The 24,849-nt window shown below is 46.8% G+C and overlaps 1 protein-coding gene across 3 annotated transcripts in view; it reads right to left on the bottom strand.

The window, feature by feature from the left end:
* TULP4 (TUB like protein 4) overlaps positions 1-24,849 on the bottom strand; it is a 179,702-nt gene that overhangs the window by 51,886 nt on the left and 102,967 nt on the right. For all 3 annotated transcript variants that reach the window (XM_045842813.1, XM_045842811.1, XM_045842812.1), the window contains exon 4: positions 4,748-4,876. In XM_045842813.1, the coding sequence (XP_045698769.1) occupies positions 4,748-4,876 (129 nt within the window). The remainder of the gene's footprint in view (positions 1-4,747; positions 4,877-24,849) is intronic.

Genomic DNA, 24,849 nt, shown 5'->3' with positions numbered 1-24,849 from the left:
TCAGTTATATCAGTTTTCTTCATATACTTTGAGGCTGTTATTAGTAGGTGCACACATAGTTAAGTTTCCTCATAAACCACACCTTTTATCATGATGTGGTTGCTGATTCTCTATAAACCAAATATTGCCTTCTGTCATTTTGAAGCCTATTTTAGCTACTTCAGCTTTCTTTATTCCTTGCCATTTGCCCAAAATATCTTTCCCATCCTTTTACTTTAAACTTGCACATTTAAATTTTAGGTGTGGTTCTTAACAGCATACAGCTATGTTTTTAAAAATATAATCTGTCAAGCTTTATCTATTCACTTGTGAATTTAGCCCATTTATATTTATTCTAATTATTGTTGTATTTAGTCCTGTTTTGTATTACCATAAGTTATACTTTCTCACTTTATGTTGCCTTTTCTTTTCCATCTTTTCTAACAAAAACAAACAAAAAAAACCCCTGGTACTTATAGTGCTCACCATTGTTTATACTTAAAAATGTTCAACTTTACTTTAAAATTTGTCACATTACTTGGATACATCAAATAAAAATAAAATAAATGAACACACATCAAAGGGACATGAACTTTGTGCTGGTTCCCCAGCAGGGGTTGTGAGTTTACACTGAGTGATCAGCAACGTCTCCATTGTGACAATGGCAGTGATTTGTGAGAGCTCTTGAACTGCTAGCTGGTTTCAAGTTACTGAAAAAAGGTTCATTAGGTAAATTCAAAATCTTGGTTTTGCCCACTTACGTTTTGACCAATTACACTATCTAGTTTTTCTTAAGAACTTACAACATGTTTTAGAGACATGTTTTCTTACAAACTGAAGACACATTAATTCTGCAATAAAATTTGAAAGTTTTCATTTTGCAAAAACAATGCTCTTATTTACATGTATTTTAACTCATTTACCTTGGACAATACTTGTACTAAAAGGAAAATCATCTTAGTAATGTGCTGAAACATATAGTCAGTGAAAAGAATGTTGTCCAAGACACAACCAATCTTACACTCACAAAAAATTCTAACATAGGATGTTTACACGAACTAATTTGATTTATTAAATCAGGTCAGCACAGGGTGATACGAATGTATCACAACTGGAAAAACAAAAACGGAAGCTCAGTGCCAAATGCTGTAAAGGAGGCAGGGAGCGCCCTCGGACAGGGGTCCGCCGGAGCTGAGCAGCAGCCTGAGGCAGCTTTTTATCAGACCGCCCTTGGGACTAACACTGTAAACATGCATGCACTGTTCCAGACTCAATTTTGAACTAAAGGACTCAATATGTCCTAAAAAGGAAATTGTTCAAGTGGGACTTAGTTTTTGCCAGATGTTCAATTACTTTGTCTCAACGAAAGGAATGCTATATAATAAGGATCTCCTGTCATTTCTTCTAAAAAGTATTATTTTTCTCTAAGCAGATCTCAAGGACATTCCTGTTTCAAGTCGTAAAACTGTCTCTCTTCCTACTACACACTGTTTCGGGTGTACAAAGTCACTGCGTCTTCAACCAGTTGATTCATCACCAACAGAATGGGATGTTCTTTACTCAAATTAAGATCTGACTTCAACACAATTGAAACTACATAAAAAAATATGATTCAGATCACAAGATACAGTGATTACTTCGGTAGGACTCGCAGGCACAGGCATCTGTGAGATTCTAGGTGCTTCCAGGTGTTCTGTGGTCCAGGTAAGCTAATTTACTTCCGGGTCTGAATTCATCCTTCCTTTCTTCTCTCTAGCATGCCTGTTTGCACCAAACTCTAAATGACAAGCAAAGCTGCGGAATACGGAGGTGGCAGAGACCACACAGCTGCTGCAGAGGTGACAGAAGGTTCCGTCCTCAAACAGGCTGCCAGTCGGGGGGAAACGACGTGGTGATGGCTCTTCTTGGCTGCTGAGGCCGGCCTCCAGCAGTTCTGAAGCCTGAGCTCTTTCGTGTGATGTTGAACTTGAACAGCCAGCCAGCCAGATGTGTCTACTTGGGGACAACAAAGAACTGCAATTCCTGACATGCAGTCTAGGGGTGAACCACGCACAGGTCTGGAGAAACCAAGGAGAGGAAGGCAGCTCTTTTATGGACTCTGGAGTGGGGTGAGGCTGTTGTAAACTAAGATTCCACTGGAGGAAACTAGAAGTTCCAAGTGTTGTGACTTCTTATGGGCTGAGCTATGACCACCTCCCATTGGCTGAGCTGTTCCTGGGCCAGGAGGACCCTTCCCTTCCTCCTGCTGACGTAGCCAGGCAAGATCACTTCCTGTCGGAGATGCAGCTCTCTTCCGGTGGGGTCAGCCCTGTGCATTAAGTGAGCTTTGCGTGAAAGTTCTTTCAACCTCTCAACTCCATTTTAAGTGAAGTTTCTGCTGATTAATTTTCACACTTCTCCCTTTTGATCAAGGTCTTTCTCCAAAAGCATTGCTGATCAAGAGTGAGGTTTCTCCAGATTCAGTGGCCTTTTGTCCCTTGATGCCAGAAAGCACCTTTCCTGGGCGTTATGTCGCATGTCAGAGGGAAAGCGCACAGACTGGCACCCTACCGTGGTCACGTCTGAGAAACAAGGAGGGGCGGGAGGGAGATCTCTCAGGCATCTCCCACCTAAAGCCTGTATCTTAGAATATGGAATATGTCAAACGTACACTCAGAACTGAAAGAATTAAATAAGACTTTGGGAAGTCACAATACAGGAATAAAAACATAAGCCAATTAAACAGTATTATTAGCTCAAAAAAAAGTTTGGAACAATACGTCTTATCAATATACCATGAATACACGCATTTCTAATAGAGCTAATGGAGAGAACAGTTTCTTGTTGGGGAACAAGACAGTGTGTGTGTGATCAAGTGTTTTGGACTGAAACCTGGGTTCAAATTCTGGCTTTAGCAAGTTACCGAGCCTCCCTGACCTGTGTTCTGGCCCCCACTAACTGAGGATAAACAACGGCTCCTGAAAAGGGTGCCTGTGGAGGCCGAGAGATGACACATGAGAGAGCCAGGCCCTGAGCTGGCACCCCCAGCTCCCCTTCACTTTATTTCTCTGGGTAACACTTTAAAGACTTCTTGCCTTCCCACTGAAAACACGTCTCACCACCACGCCTTTCTAGGGAAAAGAGCTCGTCCACCTTTTGGTGGACAGCATTAGGGTACTTTAGAGACACTTCTGAGCAAATTCAGGTAAGTCCCCACCCTCCCTGCAGAAAGCCATGAAGAGGCGCTGCCCCAAGACCCGAAGCTGGTCTTCGGCGACGACACTGTGGCTACTGTCCTAGGGCAGGCAGGGTCTGTGCGTGGGGGCTGTGAGGTAGCAGTGCCTCGCAGCTCTGCAGACACTCTAAGGACTCTCGGGGGCTCTCACCTGCGGAAGTGCTATAAGCACTTTCCATTTTCAGTCTTATTCAGTTCTAGTGATCCCCTGAGGCAGGTTCCATCAGAATCCCTATGTTGCAGATGAGGAAACTGAGGCACAGAGACGTACATTCCACTAACAAGTCATCGAGTGGGATTCTCGACCTGTGTGGTCTGACTCCAGGGCTCACGCTCTTGACCACCCCCTCCCCCCGTGACAGGAACGTCTCACGGCCACGAAGATTTCCACGTCTGCGGCTCCACGCCGAAGGCTCATCAGTCGTCCCAGGGTGGGTTCCACCTCTTCCTTCTCCACTCTACGGAGGTACCCGGGAAACTGACACGACCTTCTCAGAGTCAGTCAAAATCAGTACATTTACCCTACCAAGTAAACTCTCAGAAAAAGAAAATTCTAGTTTTGCCCAGAGGTAGGCTTGTCTTCTGTGATGAAGAACCTCAGATCTTATAAAGATCCTCAGTCTGCTCATAATAACTGCTAATGACATCTTCCCTCCTTGCAATTTTATGTCACCTCACTGATCTCTATCTTTCAAACTTGGGGGGCTCGTAGCTTATGTAAGCACCAGAGCGGACAGAAGAGGGCGAGAACCCTTCTTTCCCCAGAAACAGATCAAGGCTGCCCCAGGGAAGCCATCCCAGGAGAGGAGAACAGTCTAAGAAACCCCTCATCGATAAAGGTCCCTGCGGACTCCGTGCTGAAGCCCTAGTCGGCTTAACTCTATGGGCCGGGACTTGAGTCCGTAAGCACGGGAGGGGCTCCCTGCGGCCCACCCTCGCGTGGGAGGACAGCGGAGCCGCCCCAGCAGCCACGAGACCCCGGGGCGCCGGCTCTCAGAACGGCACCGCTCGGCGGGGCGTCTCTGGAGCAGCTGCCTTCCTCCGAGCCAGACAAACGCCCGCCACTGGAAAGGAAGAGCTGAGGGAGGACCACAGGCGCCTGCTAACTGAAACCCGACAGAAGGAGCGTTAAACCCCCGGCGTGGAGAGCGGGCTGGGAGCAACAGCCGTGGGGCGCCCCTGCGAGAGGGCCGTGCCGACTGCAACACGGGGAAAGCGCCCCATGGAAGGGGCGCAGAGTGATGTGTCGGGGCGCTGCAGGGGGTCCGGGTTTAACGAGCAATCGCAGCTCTGAGTGTAAAACTTGTTTCACAGATTTAATTAAAGCTTTAAAACTTGCAGCGGCCCCGCCACAGCAGCACAGGTGAGGAGAAGGGGGTCTGATCTCTCTCTCTGTACAGCGATCTACTCACGAAGCACGGAAAGCGGGGCTCCAGGTTCATTCATTTCTACTCCACCTACTTCTGGAAAGAGCGCTCGTTCGCCTGGAGCCCGAGGTCTGTGCAGCCCGCCCCCCCCGCAGACTGGCCCCGGAGGAGGCTGCGGCCCACTCACCTGAGCCCCTCGGTCATTGACCAGTTCCACAGACCACCTTCCTTCGTACTGAATCCACACAAATATCCCTCCGTCCGCGTCACACGTGGCCAGCTTCTGGTATGGCTCGTTCCACCTCACCAGCACCACCTGCAAACAGCCAAGAAGACGGTTACCACTGGAAGCGAGCCGGCGGGCCGGGACTGCGCCCACGGAGAGATCAAACCTCAGAACGAAACAGAATGCACGGTCGAGAGCAAAGCCCGGGGGAGGGTGTGGCGCTCGGTGCAGGGGACGGGGCACAACCCACACACCCACACACACACACACACACACACACACACGGCAGCATTGCAGGGAACCAGACCCACGGAAAGGCTTCCTGGCAAGAGCGGACGGACACCTGAGCCGACGGTGAAGGTGAAGTGCAGCACGAGCGCGCCCATCACCGTCAAACCAGAGGCCGCGCGGTGGGCTGAGCCTGGCCTTGCCTCTCTCAAGTGCAAGGATCTCTCATCTGCCAGTCCCGTGTGATGGCACAATCACAAAGATTCACAAAATCTATTGTGTATTTGACTTGAATCAGAGTATTGGCTATTTAGTACAGAAAGAAGAAAGGATGAGGCCTATTTAATTTCATTTTCCTTCCAACGTGAAATTTTCCTTATCTTTTCTAGACCGTTATTTTCAAACAGTTCACCATCTAAAACATGGCCCATTTGGAAAGCATACACAATCTAAGTGTAGAATTTACCACAGAGGAAATAGGAAGAAATGACAAGTTTCAAAACGCTAGAGTATAAAAACTTAATTTTTAAAATGGAAAAATCCTGAATCTGGACAATAACTTTCATCTTTCTTAACCACCGCTCCCCCATCTAAAAGGCAGGCCCTCCGGTAAGGTGGTCTGCGGGTTGGGTAAATGCCTGACGACAGCCCCCGGAGGGCCCAGGCACACCCCCGCGGGCACAGGACTCTGCAGGGAGCGCAGGAGCCCCGAAACCAACCCCCCCGAGTTCACTGCGGTGCGCATTCCCTGACTGTCACCCGACTGGCCCACACTGGTGATCACGCTGAATGACGTAAGTCCTTCAGTCAGACACTGAGCTCACACTTAGGTTTGCCCTGTGACCAACGCAGAACTGGAGAAGACCCAGTGCTGCTCTCGGGAGAAGCCCAGCTGGGAGCCAGAACACCCACAGATACGTGGACACACACTGACACGTGTCTGTCGAACTCGGACCGTCATTAAGCAGCAAGAGCACGCCTAACATTCGTAAGAAACCTTTGAACCCCATCTCCTCCCAGGGCTTTGTGCCCAATGAACTAAAAACTGTCGTGAACATGTGGCACTGTGTCAACGGTCCCCCTTCTAACTTACACAGCTGGCCCTTGAACAATGAGGGGGCTGGGAGCACCGACCCCACGCGCAGTCAAAACTCCACCCATACCTTCTGACTTCCCCCAAACCATTCCTGGGCTGCTATAAGTGCCAAAATCCATGGACGCCCAAGGCCCCCATGTAAAATGGCATAGATCAATGCATACAATTGGCCATCTGTGTCTGTGGTTGGTGGAATCCATGGATGCAAAACCTGGGAGATGCTGAGGGCTGACTGCATACGGGTATTTATTGGAAAAAAACGCACCTACAAGTGGACCCACACAGTTCAAACCTGTGTTGTTCCAGGGTCAACTGCACAGTGACAGACTGTCAAGGACCCACAATGACCGGACCCACAATGACCAGACCCCTCCTGACACCTGTGTGTGTCCAAAACACAGACCAACACAGAATCCAGCCATCTCTCAAAGTTGTGCCACGAGCACCATGATTTCAGGTCTTCATGTTTGTTTTCAAGGCACCAGAGTGCTAGGAGTGGTCCCCAGCCTTGGTCCGCCACACTCGGTGGTATTGGTATTAGTTGTAAGATGCATAATAAAACCCTCAAATTTTCTGAGCGGGAATGCTTACCCACTTAAAATGTAAGAATACTGTAGCTGTTCTGTAAAATTCTGCAAAAGTCAGAGAGCTGTGAGGTTGCAATTCTGAGACACGGCAGTCACCGGTCAAATCTAACCTAGCCCATGGCTCCCACGCCAAAGGCGACCTCCACAGAGGCGGACACCGACACCTGTCGGCACCCCGTCCAGCCGCCCCTCTGCCGAGAGTGCTGCCTCGCTCGGTCCCAGCTCTGCACACGAAGTGCTCACCCCCCGAGCCACCCCCCGAGTGGGCGGTAACTGTGGCTGCACGCCCCCTCCCTGCTGAGCTGTGCTGCGTGAGGAAAGGGACAGAGTCACGATCATCACTGAACACCGACACGCGGTGATTTGGATATACGGTGCCAGAGCAATACATACTCAGAAGTCATGATCCTGATTCAGTAGTATCTTTGCATTATAAAACGTTAAGAACTATTACTTCAAGCATGTTATTTTCAACTCTTAACGTCTTTTTAACAACAGCTAATACTGCCGGCCTGCCTGTTACAGAGCGTTAGGCGCTCAGACACACTGTCCTTGAGGAGCTCGGTCCACCAAACGGACAGGATCTCGTGCTCATCTGCGGTGAGAGCTGTGAACACACCCAGGAGGGCCCCCGACAGAGGTGGGCGGCGGGCCACAGATCCACATTCACTTTTCTAAGTCTAGTTTTTAAAATTCTCTAAATAACTGATCTAATTTTAAAAAATGGTAGAACCAACACAGCAACAAAAGCCTTCAAATGCAGTGAATGTGTCATCTTTATTATAAAGTTCTTTCGGACCCAGCGAAGACCTGGCCGTGCGATCCATGCAAGTGTGTGCTGCTACCTTCGGTCCCCAGAGCCACAGGCCCAGCATGCACGCCCACAATCACCAACGGCCTCCAGGACAACTGCCATAGGGTGGGACACGGCAAATAACGTGGCACTTCTTCTCGTCAGTTCTGAACTTTCTTAACACAGCGACCACTCACCTACCATGACCTTCCTTAGAAAACAGTCCTCGGTGGAGAGGCGTCATATCTGAGAGAGCAGAGGCTAGTCACCTTTCCCATGCTTTTGCCCTGTTGCTTTAACATCTAGGTGGGGTCGCATATTTCGTTCACATGAATAATCGAACCCCTCTTCCTCATGAAAACAGCCCTACAATCACGGCACGACCAACATGAAAGAGCAGAGGCAAGAACTATTTGAAAGTTATTTCTAACGCCAGAGACTTCTTGGTCTTATGAGAACACAGGGGTAGCTGTAGGGCAAACCAAAAGTTCACAGACTCAGTGCATCCTTTGGTAATTCCTGACCAGCTGAGATGCAGCTTTAAATGGAAACGCAGTCCCCAGGCACACTGCTTCGCTGTGAGTTCTAATGAGTAAAACGAAATAAGTGGGCAGTCCCCCTACATTAGGGCAAAAAAATCTTTCCAACAATTCTGGGTTTAAAAATAAAGTCAAGCTGCTGATGTCGTTTCCCTGGGTCAGTCTTCTCATTTCCTCTCTCCCCCGCAGCTTGCGGCTGCCCGCTGCTTCTCCCGGCAGCCTCTTTCCCCTTCTTCGGACCCTTCCCGTCTACTTGGCGACATCACGGCATGCCAGAGTGCTGAGGAGTCACCAACTAGCGGGCCAGCGGGGCTCTGGGTCGCCCAAATGATGTGGCAGAATGCAGGGTGCCCAGGCACCCTAAGGCAGAACGCTCCTTCCCTTTTAAAGGAGAGTGGGGTCTGGGTTGCACTGGGCACGGAAATGCTTAGGCTGTTGGCTGAAAGGCATCGTCTTCTTCTACTAAAAGGACAGAGGATGGACGAGCTAGGTTTTGACCTAGGTCTTTGATTGTTTAAAAAAAAAATAATGCCAGCCTGTTGCTTTCTCTAATGTAAGATATTCTAGCCTTTTACAGGTATTGTTATAAATAAATATTGAGGACTATTAAAAGTGGAGAAATCTACACTAAAAACATAGGGCAGGTCTGCTGAAAGCCTAACTGGGCTGTGAGCTAATGCCCTAAATAAGTCACGGCATTTCCGACACCTAAAACTAGGTTCAGGGAGAACAAAGCTGTGTCAGTTAACCCAACTCAAGGACGTTCATCGTTTTAGGAAAGAACCCTTCAAATGGTGTAGATAAATATGACTATCATTTATATTATATAGAAATACATGGGAAACCACCTCAGTGAACGGCCAGTATTATCAATATTCAGAAATATTTCCCTCAACCAGAAAAGAATGTAATTCGAACGAATGTTAAATACAAACTGTTCAAGTAGTAAATCCCTGTAAACAATTATTACCACTTGGTTCTTCTTATTCTGTAATTTATTAAGTGAAACAGCAGTAAGTTCAACTGTTCAAGAAAAACAAAATGAGTGCCAGTTTATTTTTGGGTACATTAGGTCATTTAAACAAAGAACCAAGAGCATCTTGAACCAGAGGCCGGGAGAAGTTCACGGGGAACAGTGGTTTCCGACCCAGCGCACCAGCAGGAAGGTCCCGGGACGCGGCGTGGCTTCGGGCAGCAGTGGACCTACTCGGCGCCCCTCTCCAGGCGGCCAGGGCTGGGGACCGCCAGCGCGCCCTTCCGGAGCTGTGAGGAGTGCGAGACAGGACCCTAGACCAGCGCCGGGCGCACAGCATCTGCTCCGCTGGTGAGAGTTCTGTATTTACCCGTGAGCCAAGACTCCCAGGGCCCAATTCTGGTTCAGCACAGGACCTGCATCTACAGTTTCTTCTTCTGATAAATGATCGGAAAGACAGTCCTTCTTTCCAGACCCGCATTCTGTCTCTTGCACTTCCCACCCGATTCTGTACCTTAAAAACCGACACCCCCATACACTGCCTGCCACCTTTGGCCCGGAACACCTCTCTGGCCCTTGGCACGTGGTAGTGAAGGCTTTGCTGATGGTCACGTAACAGGTTCAAGATGAGTCAGGGCACAAGCCAGAGACCCAGTCCCCTGCTCCTCTTTGGGACACTTATCTCCGTTACCAAATCAACCACACGGGCCATGGCCATCAACCACTCAGCACCACCTGCTTGCTCCTCACGGTGACACATGCGGGTGGACCAGATGCCCTGCCCTTAAGGAGCACCTGCTGTAACGCTCGGAGAAGCCACCTCACTTTTTCTTAGTAAGTATGTATTTTTGTCGTCAGACTTCTGCAATGCACAAATGTTCTGAAAAACACCTGTATCAACAAGTTCTCATTCTGAGAGAAAAAAAACATAGTAAAAAGAAAGAAACTTAATAGTAGCAATAGTGGTGGTGGGTTACTGTGATTTTTATTAGAATTTTCTGTGTTTTCTGACCCTCCCACACTGGACATATTCCAGCTTTTCAAACTTCTTTGACAGGGGCTTCAGACCGTTTCTTTTAGCAATAGTAATTAATGGCCAGCAAGTCATTTTCACGCACATTCACTTGTTTTATCTTCGCAAATGTCTTAGAACAAGGTGTCACCATTGATATAACCCCCCCATTTCACGGACTTAAAAAGTAGAGTTGAGAAAAGGTGAACATCTTTTCAAACTTAAAAAGAAACTTTAAAAAATGTTTTTCGTAATATTTATGATACAGATAAAAGTTTAAAGAAAAAATTCACCCCAGAGTATCCTCCTCACTCAGCTTACGAAGATTCCAGCAGGATTATCGAGAGCCCCGTGTGTTCTTCCTGCACCTCAGCCCCCTCCTCTGAGACGAAACGCTGTTCTGGCATTTCATGCCATAAATTCAAATGCACTTTTAGACCTATATACCATATATTATGGATTCTTACTTCATGATTTTGTTCTTTTTAAATTTTAAGTATTATGGAAAAATGTTAACATACACCAAGAAAAAAACAAATGGAATAATAACCTTTGACGTACCTATGACCCAGCTTAAAAATGACCATTTCTGCCCGTTTTTACGCTTTAAAACACTCTGTGTAGTCTTTAACTCAGCATTATGTTGTGAAAGTCATGCTGTCGACAAGCGTGGCTCTAACTCGTGCACTTTTACCACTGCACAGAAGCCAGTGTCCGAACATACCGTAACTTACCCGTTCTCTTAACATTTTTATTGCCCCCCCCCCACTGCCTTTCCCCACCCTGAATTTATCTTCAAGTGAACTGATTCCAACTCTATCTAAAACCTCTCCCTGGATACCTAGCAGATGACACAGCTAAGCAAGTCCCTAGGAGTCCTCTGATCTACTTTCCCCTAAGGCTGCTCCTTCCCAGAGCTCTGCACCCTTTTGACACCATCTGCTGCCTGAGTCCAGGCCGGCCACGCAGGCTCCCCTCCCTGCCCTCAGGCCCATGGGTGTGTGTGTGTGTGTGTATGTGTGTGTATTGGGGGGCAGGATCTGGAAAAGCATCAAGAGAAAGGCAGAGAGTTACCTACAAAGGAGTTTCCATAACACTATCAACTGATTTCTCAAAAAAGAGTCCTTACAGGCAAAAAGGGGCTGGAAAGAAGTATTGGAAGTCATGAAAGGCAAAGACCTACATCCATCCAAGATGACTCTATTCAGCAAAGCTATCATTTAAAATGGAAGGGCAGATGAAGTGTTTCCCAGATAAGGTCAAATTAAAGGAAGAGTTAGTTCATCATCACCAAGCCCTTATTTTATGAAAAATTAAAGGGTGTCTCATTTTTCTTAAAGATTGAAACTGTGAATGAACATTAAAATGACAACAAACTCACAAGTATTAACAAATGAATCTAAAAAACAAAAACAAACTGAGCAAACAAGCTAAGAACACAAAAAGAATCACAAATATGGAGATCATTTGGAGTGTTATCAGCTGGGAGGAGGGAGGGGGAGAATGGGGCAAAAGGTGCAGGGATTCAGAAGCACAACTGAGGCCCTGGCTGGTGTTGCACAGTGGATTGAGTGCCAGCCTGAGAAGCAAAGAGTCGCAGGTTCGATTCCCAGTCAAGGCACGTGCCTGCGTTGCAGGCCAGGTCCCCAGGTGGGGTATGTAAGAGGCAACCACACATTGATGTTTCTCTCCCTCTCTTTCTCCTTCCCTTCCCCTCTCTCTAAAAATAAAGAAGCATAATTGGTAGGTATAAAATAGGGGGAGATTAAAAATAATATAGGCATGAGACAGGCCAAAGAACTTACACGTACGACCCACGGACATGAACTAAAAAGGTAGGGAATCCGCTGGAGGGAAGGTGAGTACCGGGTAAGGGGGGGCAAAGGGAAAATTGGTACAACTGTAACAGCATAATCATTAAAATCTACTTGAAAAAATAAAATGATGTAGTAATTTAAAAAATGGACTTACTGTTTGGTTTTTAAAAGGGAAAGGAAACGAAAAAAGGCACTGTGCCTGCTATTTTGATGGCAGTGCAAGCACTTCCATTTGTGTGTGATTTTCTCACCTGGTCAGCTTCCCGCCACGGACGTCACGTTTCTCTCCCTGCCTGCCCCCCTCCCAGCTCTGTGTTCCCCCAGTGCCGCTCTGGACTGGGACACCATCTAACAGCCACTTCGGCCTGCCCACTGTTGAAGGGTTCTGGGATCAGGGAGGGTTATTTCTAATTGTAGGAAAGGATTCTCCGCAAACAAAGCAAACAAGAAAACTTAGGTGCCAATACAGCTGCAAATAAAGCAAGTTACTTGAAGTACCAAAAGAGTAGAATCGGGTAACCTTAAAAGAGAAAATAAAGTGTTCTGAATAAAAAAAAATTAACCCCATAAATTATTAGCAAATGATATTTCCCCCTTGCATTTAGATTTAATTTTAATTTGTAGCAGGAATACCAGCTCAGATCGAGAGGTATGTGGTGTTAATTTAAGCCAACAAATATGTTTAGCCTCCTCAATATAACTTATATATTTTCTTTATTCTTGAATTTCTTAAAATCTCTTTCCTGTTTCTATACTAAATACAAAAAGCACGAACTAAATTGTCAACCACCCATATTCATGGGGTTTCAAGACCCGCCAGAAAGCATCATCTGTTTTTATATCAGTGTCCTTTGTTACCCAAACCCCTACTAAGTCATCATATTTCTAATTGAAAATGTCCCACTCTGCCCTGGCCAGGTAGCTCAGTTGGTCAGAGCGTCATCCCAATATGCCAAGGCTGCAGGTTTGAGCTCGTCAAGGCACATACAAGAAGCAACCAACGAATGCACAAATAAGCAGAACAACAAATAGATGTTTCCTTCTCTCTCTCCCTCTCTCTCTCCCTCTCTCTCTCCCCCCTTTTTTCTTTACCCCTCCCTTTCTCTCTCTCTCCCCTCTTCCTCTCTCTCTCTAAAAGTCAATCAGTATTTTTTTAAACGTCCCATTTTAAAACAAGGGAGTTAACCTCTTATACCTGTGAAGAAATGGACAGACTACCAGAGGATCCAATTCTCAAAGGGACCCCATGGCCTGGTACCCGGAGGAGGCACGACCATCTTCACTTTACAGAGAAGGAGGCAGAGCTGGAAAGGACAACTGGCCCAAAGTGCCCAACTGGCAAGAGCAGAGCAGGAGCCAGGAATCGGGTACTGTCATCCCTTGTCCAGTGTGTTTTCCTACTTAAGTAAATCAGGGCACAATGCCTTGATGGCCCTATTGTTTTAAACTAGAAATTTCTAGTCTAAGACTTCTGACTGTCTAAAATAAACTATGAAAAATGTTCTGAGAAAACAAAAATAAAATCTTGGGGCAGAAACAGGAGACATTAGCACAAATTATGAGAAGCCCTACGCTCACTGTGAAAGAGAACTTTCTAACCAGGGGTGCTGTCTGGCAGCGGAAGGGTCATCTCCAAAAGCTGCCTGGAGCACCGGACAGGGTTTAGGCGGAGGCCTGGCAGCCACCTGCCCGGGTGCCTGGAAGCAACGGATACGACCAGGGGGTTTCCTGGGTTCGAACTAGAGGACCTCCACACTACCATTCAACTCCAAAGACTACAGATTCAAGTTAAATGAGCTCTCGATATCAGAGATGCTACAGCTTCGAAAACAACAAGTGCACAAAGTGGGGGCGGGAGATTGCTGATCTTAAACTTTTCGGTACCTGCCTACTGCTAAAGCTCTGCTAAATCTGCTAAAGGAAAATTCAATTATTAAAACAGGTAATGGCTACTTCGGTGAAAAATTTACATTTTAAATATAATAATCTTGCCAACCAGATGCGTACTTCCGTCATCATTTACATGTAATCTACCGTATTAATTTTCAAGATGTTCCTCTTCAGTGCTCCGGGCAGCTGAGAGAGCAGGATCCTCAGCATCCGCTCCATGCAACCCCTCCCAGCCCAGAGTACAGAGCCCTCGGTCGGGAGATGGCATCGCTCCAAACATACACTGCTCCCACCTTCCATCTCTAGCCAAGGCTGTTCCACCACCAACTGAAGAGAAACCCTTAGCTCTCCCCCAGACAGCCCAACTGCAGCCCCACTGCTGACCCACCCTGGAGCCACCTCCCCGCCGAGTAAGCAGAGCAAGGCCAGGACGGGGACACCGTTCTCAGCTGGCGACACATCTGAGTTCCAGTCTGGGCTTTAGCCCTCTGAATCTTGATTCTGTCTGAAACAGATGAAGTTGGCCTAGGTATTTCCAAGGATCCTTCTAGCTCTAATATTTTGATTCACTGGATTCTATCTGGTCAACTACAACATGCCCATTACAAGCGCAATATCCTGCAAAGCTTAAAAATTCAGCCCCCTCAAAAAACCCCACACATCTAGCACATCATGACAGCATATTTTCCATTTCTTGTGGAGTGGACCCACACGACACCTTAATCCAAATAAATGTGTTCACCCTCCACTCACTAACTGGTAAGTTCCGCACACCCCCTTCCAACAATTCCATTTCCTGTCATCATCTTTGCACACACTAATGTTTTCCAACGATTTCACATTTTGGTATTTTGTATTTAATCTAAACCACAAACTCATGGACAGAGAGAACACCCTTCTCTTTGCTCCTGTCCCCACATCACAAGGCCTGTTGCTAGGGAAGAGTGGCTCCTTAATAAAGCCCTTATGAACCAACGTGGACTTCTTAAGGAAACTGACGGGAGCGCTCCTTCAATGACGCCACGGACTGATCTTCAATAGAACCCCTGGATGGCTTCCCTAAAGGTCTGTCTCAATCAGAGAGGCATGAGAGCTCCCAGAACTGGCACAGCTTGCTGCCAGAGGGGGGACACTAGGGAGAGATGACTGCATGAAGGCAGGAGCCAGCTGTTGCTGGCCGCTCTGTCCGGTGGCACAGAGGCGACAAATCACATGCAGAGGACCACCTTCCATGTGCAAGCTGCAGCTGAGTTGACCTCCCCCAGGAAGCTTTCCCTGCCAGGGTAGCCTGTGCCCCTGGCCCCCACCACTTCTCAGTCACCCTCCCCCAGCTCAGCTGAGGCCCCTGCGCCGCGCTGTGCCGGGACCCGCAGAGCCCCTGTGCCTGGCACGGCCCTCCCCGCCGGCAGTGCTCGGCTGTCTGACCTGAGAAGGTGGAAGAGAGAGCACATGGACGGAGCCACAGGTCCGTTTTTCCTCTTGTTCAGTTGGCAGCTAGGGCTGACCATGGTTGTTGCCTCAAAATTATTTGTATCACAAAACTGAGTGAGGAATGACATCTGTGAGAAAACAGGTATGAAGATGGTGTACTCTGTACAGAAAAATCATAGTCACGTTAAAATTAACTGAGCTTTCTTTCATTTCCCAGTTAAAAGGCAGGGGGGACTGGCATTTTATAAATTATTGCTGGAGTATCTGAGATAGCTTGAAAACACTGCATATTTGGTTCCGTTTCAGTCGGTGAAAGACGTGTGTATTAGGGAGATAATACCATATGGGAGGCATGAGTCATCTATGGGAGGCCCCTCAGAACTGGTGTCCGTGCTTCTGGAGCCCAAAGCAGCCGAAGGATTTTATTTAACTTCTCCTCATAATATCCACGGGAGCCTTCATAACATCCTCACCAGTCAGGGAGCATTTTGCACAGACAGCATACACCAAAGTTTTATGTAACATCTTTCTGTGACTTCTCTGGAGAGCTACCACTAAGACTCAGACTCCTAAAAATCAGTCCAGAATACCACACTGCTTTTGAGTGAGTAATTTCAACCACACTGGGAAACAGACAGAGACACTTTTACAAAAACCACACAGTCACTCAGAATTGTAAAGAAGTCTTATACATCTTTAAAAAATGAAACAAAAGAACCGAGTGAGGGGGTGCAGTCTCCACCTACGAGGACAATGGCAATGTGCAGCACAAGTCAGGGGACCAGCCCCTGAAATGAAACCAACGGGCAGCCCGGCTCAGGCGAGCCACAGGCTGAGGACGAGCGAGTGTCCAGGACAAGGAGAGCTGACTGCTCGGCGCTGCACAGTCTGCACCCCACGCGGCCCCGGATGCCTCCCAACGAGAGGGTCCCTGCAGAGCTCCGGCCCCGCCCCTCACCACCGTGGAACAGTTACTTTTTCACTTCCCGGGTCGTGGGACACTTTACGCTTCAGGCCCAGAACAGGTTCAACAGGTGAAAGTAAACAGCGCAGTACTTCGTTCAGCACGCTTTCTGCAGTACTTGTTTACTTCCAGAGAAAAACTGGGCAACCTGGAACTACCTGAAGGTCTTCTCAATAAAAGGGTCTCACTTAGACCTTAGTTTTGCTTACTTCAGTACACAGCCATACTGTCCCGTCAATGGTTCTGTGTTAAGAACTGACCTACCATATCACCATTCTTTTTAAATTATACAATACACAGATTACACAAAATAAATACAAACCATGTGAGCAAAAATCTGGCTGTGTTTCTTATCAAATTCAGCATGATTATTTCAAACTTTAAAAGGCTAGAAATGAAATTCTGCATCAGCAAAATTCTTACCAGGCTGACTTAAGTCATTTCTAACAACGCAATTACTTACTGAAGTACTAGGTTGGCTCGACTACACAATTAACAGGCAAATGACAAGGGGCTGCACCCCAATTACAATGGAGGAGTCCAAGGTACTTCTTACACTTAGCAAGCATTCATCCTATACCAGGCGTCATGCTGGAGCCGGAGAGATGGCTGAGGGAGGCACTCGGCTCAAACAACTCGAAGGGCTGGGGGTGGGGGTGGGCGCTGGACAAGCAGGTGAGCAGTTCCACGATGAGCTCAGCCTGATGCCAGGAATGCTCGCAGAGAGCCCCCGAAGCAGCAGAGAGGCTGTGGGGAGGCTTCCCAAGCCACAAGTCTCTGCAAGAAAGGACCTGTTAGGTGTCCCCCCCCCGCACACCACGGCCAGGGGAACCCGAGCACCCCCTGCGAATGCTAGTGGTCCAGAATCCCTTCAACAGGCAAGCGACTTCTATTCAGCCCAGCGTTCCCTTTTAGAGTGAAAACTGGAGGGGGCTTATTAACAGCTACAAACAGAAAATTGTAACTACACAGTCTCTAACATATGTAACATTCAGGATTCTCTCTTCAAAATATTTGTTTGATTTCCTGTGTACTGTTGATCCTTCAACAACACGAGGGTTAGGGGTCCCCACCCCCACGCTATCAAAAATCCTCACGTAACTTTTGACTGTCCAGAATCTTAACTACTAATAGCCTTACTGATAACGTAAAAGCTGACGAACACATACTCTTTGTGATCATATCTACTCTATACTGTATTAAGCTAGAGAAAACATTTTTAAGAAAATCATAAGCAATAGAAAATACATTTGCAGTATTTATTGAAAAAAAAATTGCCCATCAAGTGGAGGTTTCCAACCTGCGTTGTTCAAGGGTCAACTGTGTGTGTGTTTCTGCAGTACAAGTCAACACGGGCTCAGTTAATAACTTCAGTGACCTGAAACAGATTTTGAATTCTTTTATAACCTAAATTCAATTTTAACAACTCTCTACTTGCATTTATTTAGTTGTATGTCGCTAGTTCTTAAAGCTCAACTTTCCCCCACTTTGCCGAAGGATCCATTATCCCACACACATCTGCAGCCTGCTGACGGATGCAACCACACCATTCTTTCTGAAGGGAATTATCAAAGGCGGCTTGGATGACCAAAAACTTTAGCAACCTCTTCACCATAAATACGAGAGTCGATTCTGTCCCATCACGAGCACTGCCGATCAAAAATGGGACACGCAGCTGCGGGAGTTCCGAGACCTCCCTGAGCCTCTGTTTCCTCACCTGTCAAACAGGGGACAGCACCTGACTGACAGGACTACTGCAGGGAGAAAAACTGCTGAGGAGAGTAATTACCATTCATTCCGGACTTGCCACCACTAGTTCGTTACTGTATCATCTCACTCAATCCTCACACAAAACCTCTGGGGTGGGTAGGACCATCCCATTGCGAAGATAGAAAACTGCAGCTTGGAGGTGTCCACCACTGTGTTCCAAATCTCTCTGCAAGTGGGGGGAGAGCCAGAAATGACCCTGGTTGGTCAGACTCTACAGCTCATCTTATGCCATACACAGAATCTAATTCAAAATGAATTGAAGACTTAAATGTAAGCCTAAAACTACAAAACTCCGAGAAGAAAACATAGAAGAGTAAAACTCCTTGACATTGGTCTTGGTGATGTTTTTTTTTGGACCTGACTCAAAAGTAAAGGGAACAAAAGCAAAAATCAACAGGTGGGACTACGACAAACTAAAAATCTTCTACGGGTGTGGGGGGGGACCCTACTGAATGGGAGAAAATATTTGCAAAGTATGTGTCTGCTAAGGGGTTAATATCTAAAATACATAAGGAACTCATACAACTCAACAGCCAAAAGACCCAACTTTCAAGTTATAAAATAAACAGTCATGGGATTCAACGCAGAGCGGTGTACTGCACATCTGAGAGTTGCTGAGAGTGTAGACCTTAAGTGTTCTCATAACAAGAAAAAAATGCTTTTTGTTCTTATGCATGGTGATGAATGCAACTAGACTTAATGTGATTATTTCACAATATATACAAATATGGAATCATTATGTTGTACACCTTAGAATATGGTGTACACCCGAAGAAGGCGGAAGGCCTTTGGCGAGTTTGGCAGGAGTACTAGGTAGCTGTGAAGTCTGCCGACAGGGTTCAGGACACACCACCCCCAAGTATGCCCCATGTTGGCACAGCGAACATCTTAGACGGAAGGAATGTGAGAGACGACGGGCACAGAAAGGACTCTCCTGACCTGCCCCCATCCTTCATCCCCACAGCAGGGCACGAGACCCCCGTGAGAGGTGCCCAGAGGGAAGGAGTGTCCTTGTGCCGAAAGAGGAGGGACGTGGGAGAGGTCTGGGAGGCCGGGGCTCGCTGGGTTTCCGCCAAATAGGTCCCCTTAGCCCGTGGCCCTTCCGTCCGGTATCACATTCCCCTGCAGTCCCCACTCTTTGTCAAATCCACTCTAAAAACACTCAGGTCAAACCATGTCTTCCGCTCTCATTTCCTTGCAAAGGGTTTTGTGTCGTGTAAAATGTATATTAATAAAATGTATGTTTTCCTCTTATCACCTGCCTTTTGTGAAGAGACCCAGCTGAGCACCTGAGGTGGGCAGAGGAAACACACCTCTCCTTCCCTACAACCCACTGGACTTGCTGGAGCACGAAGAGTGAGGCCCCGTGCAGACCTAATACTTGCTAGTCTTCTGGGACTGCATCTGCCCTCACTACTCAGCAGAACGTTTATCTCTATCTTTTTCACTTTCAGAATTTGACTTTCAAATTGTTATGATAGTTTTCATGTGGTACGCTGCCTCCATGAAAAAAAAAATCTTACCGTTAAAAATTTCTCTCCTGCTAAGCAGTCTCACTTTTCATGATTACATCCGCTCCACAATCCCACCACAGTCCACGTTTCTCAGTCCCTAGTTGATGCGACGTAAAAACAGCGTAGCCCAAAGCCTCACCACCTCTGGCCCCGCGCCCCTCAGAACACACAGAGCACAGGCTCAGCCCAGCTCTCCAGGTTCTGACTGACTGTGCTTCAGAAAGAGGCGTGTGCATTTGTGAGGAAGTTAAAACAGGGCATTCTGTTTTTGTTTTAAAACAAAATCTCTCCTACTTGTGGCTATTTAAGTGAAACATCTTAAGCTATATTATAGTATATGTGTGTATACAGAAAGGCAGCTGGCAAGTAAATACCCCAATGAATGTAAACAACAGTTTTAGCTCTAGGAGATGGGATTACAAAGATATTTGTATTCTTCTTATTGCACATTTTTTACAAAATAAATTATTTATACAATTCATATATATAAATATATATGATTGCATAAAAATTAGAAAACATACTAAATTCGATCCCTTCAGAATATTTTCACAGCATCCATTTCATAATAATGACTCTTTCTGACTCTGCCTTTTCAAAAGTGCTGCACCTGATATAAGCAAAGCAAAAGCTGATTGCCATAGTATTGACCTGATGTGTAAAAATGATCCTGTCTCAAAGTCATGCAGTGTTAAGCTTTCTGTAAATGTTTCTTAATCATCTGAGTTGCCTATAAGCAAAACTGCTTCTTGCCAGAACAGGCAAGTGATGAAGTTACTGCGAGAGCAAAAAGGGAAGCGAGAACCAGGGCCCTGCTCGTCACACACCAGAGGTGACAGGACGGCCGGAGAGAGGGGGAAGGAATGCTGGTGGTGGGCGTGGTAGCAACGCCAGAGCTAACGTTCACTGGGGCCAGCACTGGGGCCAGCACTGGGGCCAGCACTCCGCTTGGCCCTCCTACAGGATTACATGCATCTTCCCATTCAACTCTGAGGATTACTCTACTAGTAAGAAGTATTATCCCTACTTTTAGCAACGAGAAAGCAGAGGCACAGGAAGATTTCATAATTTGCCCAAGTCCCACAGCCGCAGTGGCTGAAGCCGTGACGAGAAGCTGGCAACCGAGTCAAGAGCCAGCGCTGTATACCTTACCCACATCACATTTCAGAGCAACTCCAGGAGGACCAGGCAAGGAACAGAAACACCCAACACAGCCCACCTGCACAAAAGAGAACTGTGCAGGCACAGTGTCTACGCTTCGAGGCAACAGGAGAAAAATCAAAGGACGGCAGACTCAGCTGCAGAAACACATGCCCGCAGCTGGCTGGGCCTGCGGCGGACACCCCTATGTCTCTGTGCCCGGCCCTCTTGGTCCCCCCGACGGAGGGGGCCGCCGCTCCTCCTCCCACTGTGCTCCCGCCAGCACTGCCCAGCACCGTGCCCCCCAGCCAGCTGGCTGCCTAAAGAACCACGGCTCGGGCTGGCCAACAGTGGCCACTGCTAGGGGAACTGACCTGTCAGCACTTAGGGACAAAAGGTCTCCCTTTTACCTGGCACTGTGAGCTGCTGGGGTCATGGAAGCCTGGGGCCACCAAAACCCACCTACTATGGGAGAAGTTGACGAAGGAACACAGTCAGCACATGGAGAACGAGGAGCTGAAGGCCCCACCCATGTATGTGGACTGAAAGGTGCCCAAAGCCAGATGAACCCAGGGCTTTCCAGTTACAAGAGGCAATAAATCCCGTTTTTGGATATGTAAGACATATAACTCGCACTAGCTAAAATTGCTAAATTCGTAAATGTGAAAGGTCAGAACAAAATAGGGAAAATGTGTCTATCAAATGCAACAAAGAATTCAGAGGAAATGCCAAACAAATACACACCAAGGGGAAATGCCCGGTTTCCCTAGTGAACACACACACACGTGAACAAACAGGTGTGACGGCAGTGCAGAACGGGGGACGGCTTACCGCTGCCCAGTCCCAGCCTGCTGCGCCCTCGCCAGCAAGGGGGGCCTCAGCTGGTTTCCAAGGCCCCCCCTGCAGCCAGGAGAGGCCACACGACACAGTTCCGGCCGACGGGATGCGAGCACCAATCTGCCAACGCCATCGGTCCCGCGGTCCCCCGCCTTCCCCTCCAGCGTACTGGGGCGAGAGGCGGCATCCACCTGTGGCCGCGAGGAAAAGACCGAGAGACCCGCAGAGACGCGGCTGAGCTCAGGCTCCCGGAAAACAGCAGCAGCGTCTTACCTCTGGGCTTCCTATTATGTGGTTCAAATCCCCACTTGTATAAGGTCCAGTTAGGCGCATGGTGTTACTGCACTCGACGGCTATCTGCTGCGTGCCGGCCACACTCCAGGCTATGTTCTACGCTCCAGGCATGCATGGTGGTGGGGGGGGGGTACAAGAAGCCTGCTCTAGTGGCACTCCCTTACACTGCAGGGGAAGCACACCTCATCCCTACAGACAAAACTAAGTGTCTATTCATAAGCAAAAATAATAGCAACGAAAGTCATCACAGTAAGGAATGCCCCGTGCCGGCAGAGATGCGACAAAACCGCCGCCCTCAAACACAGCAGTGTGCACTGCGAAGCTGGCAGGCCCCGTGTATGGAGGCAGCCCAGCCCGGACCCGATTCACTCTCCTTTATCCAGGAACTCCATGTCTTCTCCACCGGGTAGGGAAATACACTTCAAAGGCTCTGCCACTCAGTGTTTCTAGTCTATTCCAAATTTCATGTTAAGGAAAGATGCTGTCGCTAAGAGGAAATATGCTTTTAACAATACTGGCCGAACTGCTAATGACCATTGGACTTAAGCACAGCCCCGTCACGCTCTCCTGCGGGCGTGACGCACTTTCTGTGTGCGATTACTGAAAGGCAGCAGAGTAACTGCTCATGTCCTCGCTGTGTACCAGGGCTGTACCGTACCCAGTTCTTCAAGAGGTAGCTACTTTACTCCATTTCACAATAAAATACTTTGTTATGGACTTTATTTCAGATTTTACAAAAGCAAATAAACAGCAACGCGCTCATCTCCTACCTGTCCACAGACATAAACACACACACGGACACCATGCCAAGAGACCCTTATGTCACAGCTGTGTCCGTGCTGCTGTCTGTTTCAAATATTTCCATTTTGTTCCTAGTTTAAAATACAGTACCCAAAGTAAAACAAACGCAGTAATTGAAATTCTTCGCTCATGAGTTTTCCACTTCCACAAAACCATTCGACAAGTGTTTTTTTTTTTCTCCTCTCAGTCTTCTGACTGTGCAATTCCCTGGTGCACAGGCTGCGATCTTAGCGTTCTGTCGGCTCCTTTTCCTGCTGCGACTGGATTTTCCCATCTGGTAGGCAGAGTCATGACTTCTCCCTATCTAGGAAACTGTTGCATAAACCCCACCCTGTGGATGGTCTCTAGGGGTACTACAGCTGCAAATACATTCCATGAATTCGAGTGTAAAGATTGAGAGTTAGGCCCAACTTCCACGGAGGGGTCAACCTCCTGTTCAAATGACATATGAACTGCATATTAGCTGCATCAAGATAACTGTAGGAAGAAGTCCACTGTGCAATCATGCAGCCATTTATAACAATATAGCATAAAGTTAACTTAGGAAGAAGCCCACGGTGCAGTTTGTAGTTATTTGCTCCTAGCTAGGAGCAGTTCCCATACTGTAGTAACTGACAAAAAATACTAGAATTCAGATTGTTGCTTTTTTTTAAGCTGAAGATGATAACAAATCAATAAGGACAAAACAATGTAAACATCGACCCATCCATGGGGGAGTAATTAAATAATGGTACATTCATTTATTTGCATAACAATTATTCTTTTTTAAATCTTTTTTTCTTTTATTAGTGTACCGACAAGCAAAGAACCTCACATACAGTATGTTTCTCTAAAAGCAAGCTGCTGATCAGGTGTTCCATGTTCCAACTGCTTTCTAAAAAGCTGTACACATTTGTGAGCATGTTGTATCTTTCTGCCTATTCTTGTGTGCACAGCAAAAATTCACAAGGAACCCCAAACTGTTATCAATGGCTACTTCTCCAGACACTGAAGAGGACAGTTCACTTCACAGGCTTCTTTATTTCTCACTAGGCACATGAGTGACTTCCACAATTAAACATGTTGTAACACTAATCAAACAAACAAACCCCCCCGCCCCACCCAGCCTAGGTACTGGCTCATGTGTAATTTTTGTTCAACAGACCTGCACCAGGATACACTCTGCAACAGAAACTCTGAGCTTAAATGGAAGGGTCTTTCTACACGTGAAGCAGGCGGGGTACCACCGGGCTCTGGCCATCTCTGGCCCAATCCATACTGAAAAACAGACATCTTGTCAAAAGCCCTGTTTGCCAACTCCAAGGAAAGAGGCATACCACACGATTCATTCATATACCATTTTACAGAATTTTGCAATTAGTTAAAACCTAAGAAATGATTTGTACAATTAAATTCTCAAATGCACTTCTTTGAACTTCACATAAAATGTATAGTTTTATGTATATGGGAACTACAAGGAGAAAAGGCTGTCATTTGTTTCTCAGGGAGAGGTTGGCCTTTATCGATTTTAGTTGCAGGAAGTGGTGAGCACATGAAATCTTTTGCCTACTAAGCAAGATACTTTCAGCAAAAACATACCCTAGCTGGCAACATTATGAAATTGTTTATTTGGGCTTCATATCTCTTTTTAAAGCTATGACCCAGCACACCACATCATCTTGAGTTGGGACACTCCTTTTCAAATCTCAGAAAAGGGATCAGAGAAACTGAACCCTGGACCCAGTGACGGAAGGTCCGTGTCTCCAGAGCTGCCCGGTGATGGGGGGTGTCACCTCTGCCATCACCGCAGAACTCGGAGAGACAGCAAGCCCATGTAGTCCAGTCTGTGCTATACTGTTCCTAGTAAGATTTCAACTATGGTACTAATTGAACATGATTTACAGAGTTCATTTAGCTCAAGGACTGCAGAAAGCTACCTAGAAAATTTTACTTTTCAGGTGCTTGCCTTGTTAAACAATCAAGTAACTATGCCTGTGATAAGGGCTTTGTTTAATTCATTAGAAAATGAGTGCGTTATTTTTTTCTGAGCATTTTATATGACAGATAAAACCAATTTCATCACCAGTCTTCTATATAAAAAAAATTTCAAGGCTAATTATTTGCTAGTTAAGCAGAGAAATTACTGAGTCTAATACTGTATGAGTTAGAGGAATTCAGCAATTTGCTGTAATAGCTAGAAAACAAGAAAGATGTCATTATTTATATTTACTCTGGCTAAACCATTTTAGATACTTGAATCTCTTAAAGCAGCAATTCTCTCCAAGTAACAAGTTAAAAATGTACTAAATAAGACAGCAGAATTGATGAACTATAGAATTCATTTGTTGGCAGAATCAGTTTGAGTTGATCACATGCAGGTTCATGAATATGGATTTAA

This window comes from Phyllostomus hastatus, unplaced genomic scaffold (assembly GCF_019186645.2).
Source record: "Phyllostomus hastatus isolate PE091 unplaced genomic scaffold, TTU_PhHast_1.1 phas_contig_40, whole genome shotgun sequence".
Lineage (NCBI taxonomy): Eukaryota > Metazoa > Chordata > Mammalia > Chiroptera > Phyllostomidae > Phyllostomus > Phyllostomus hastatus.
Note: the sequence above shows the minus strand (reverse complement) of the source record. Positions and strands in the feature narration are given on the sequence as shown.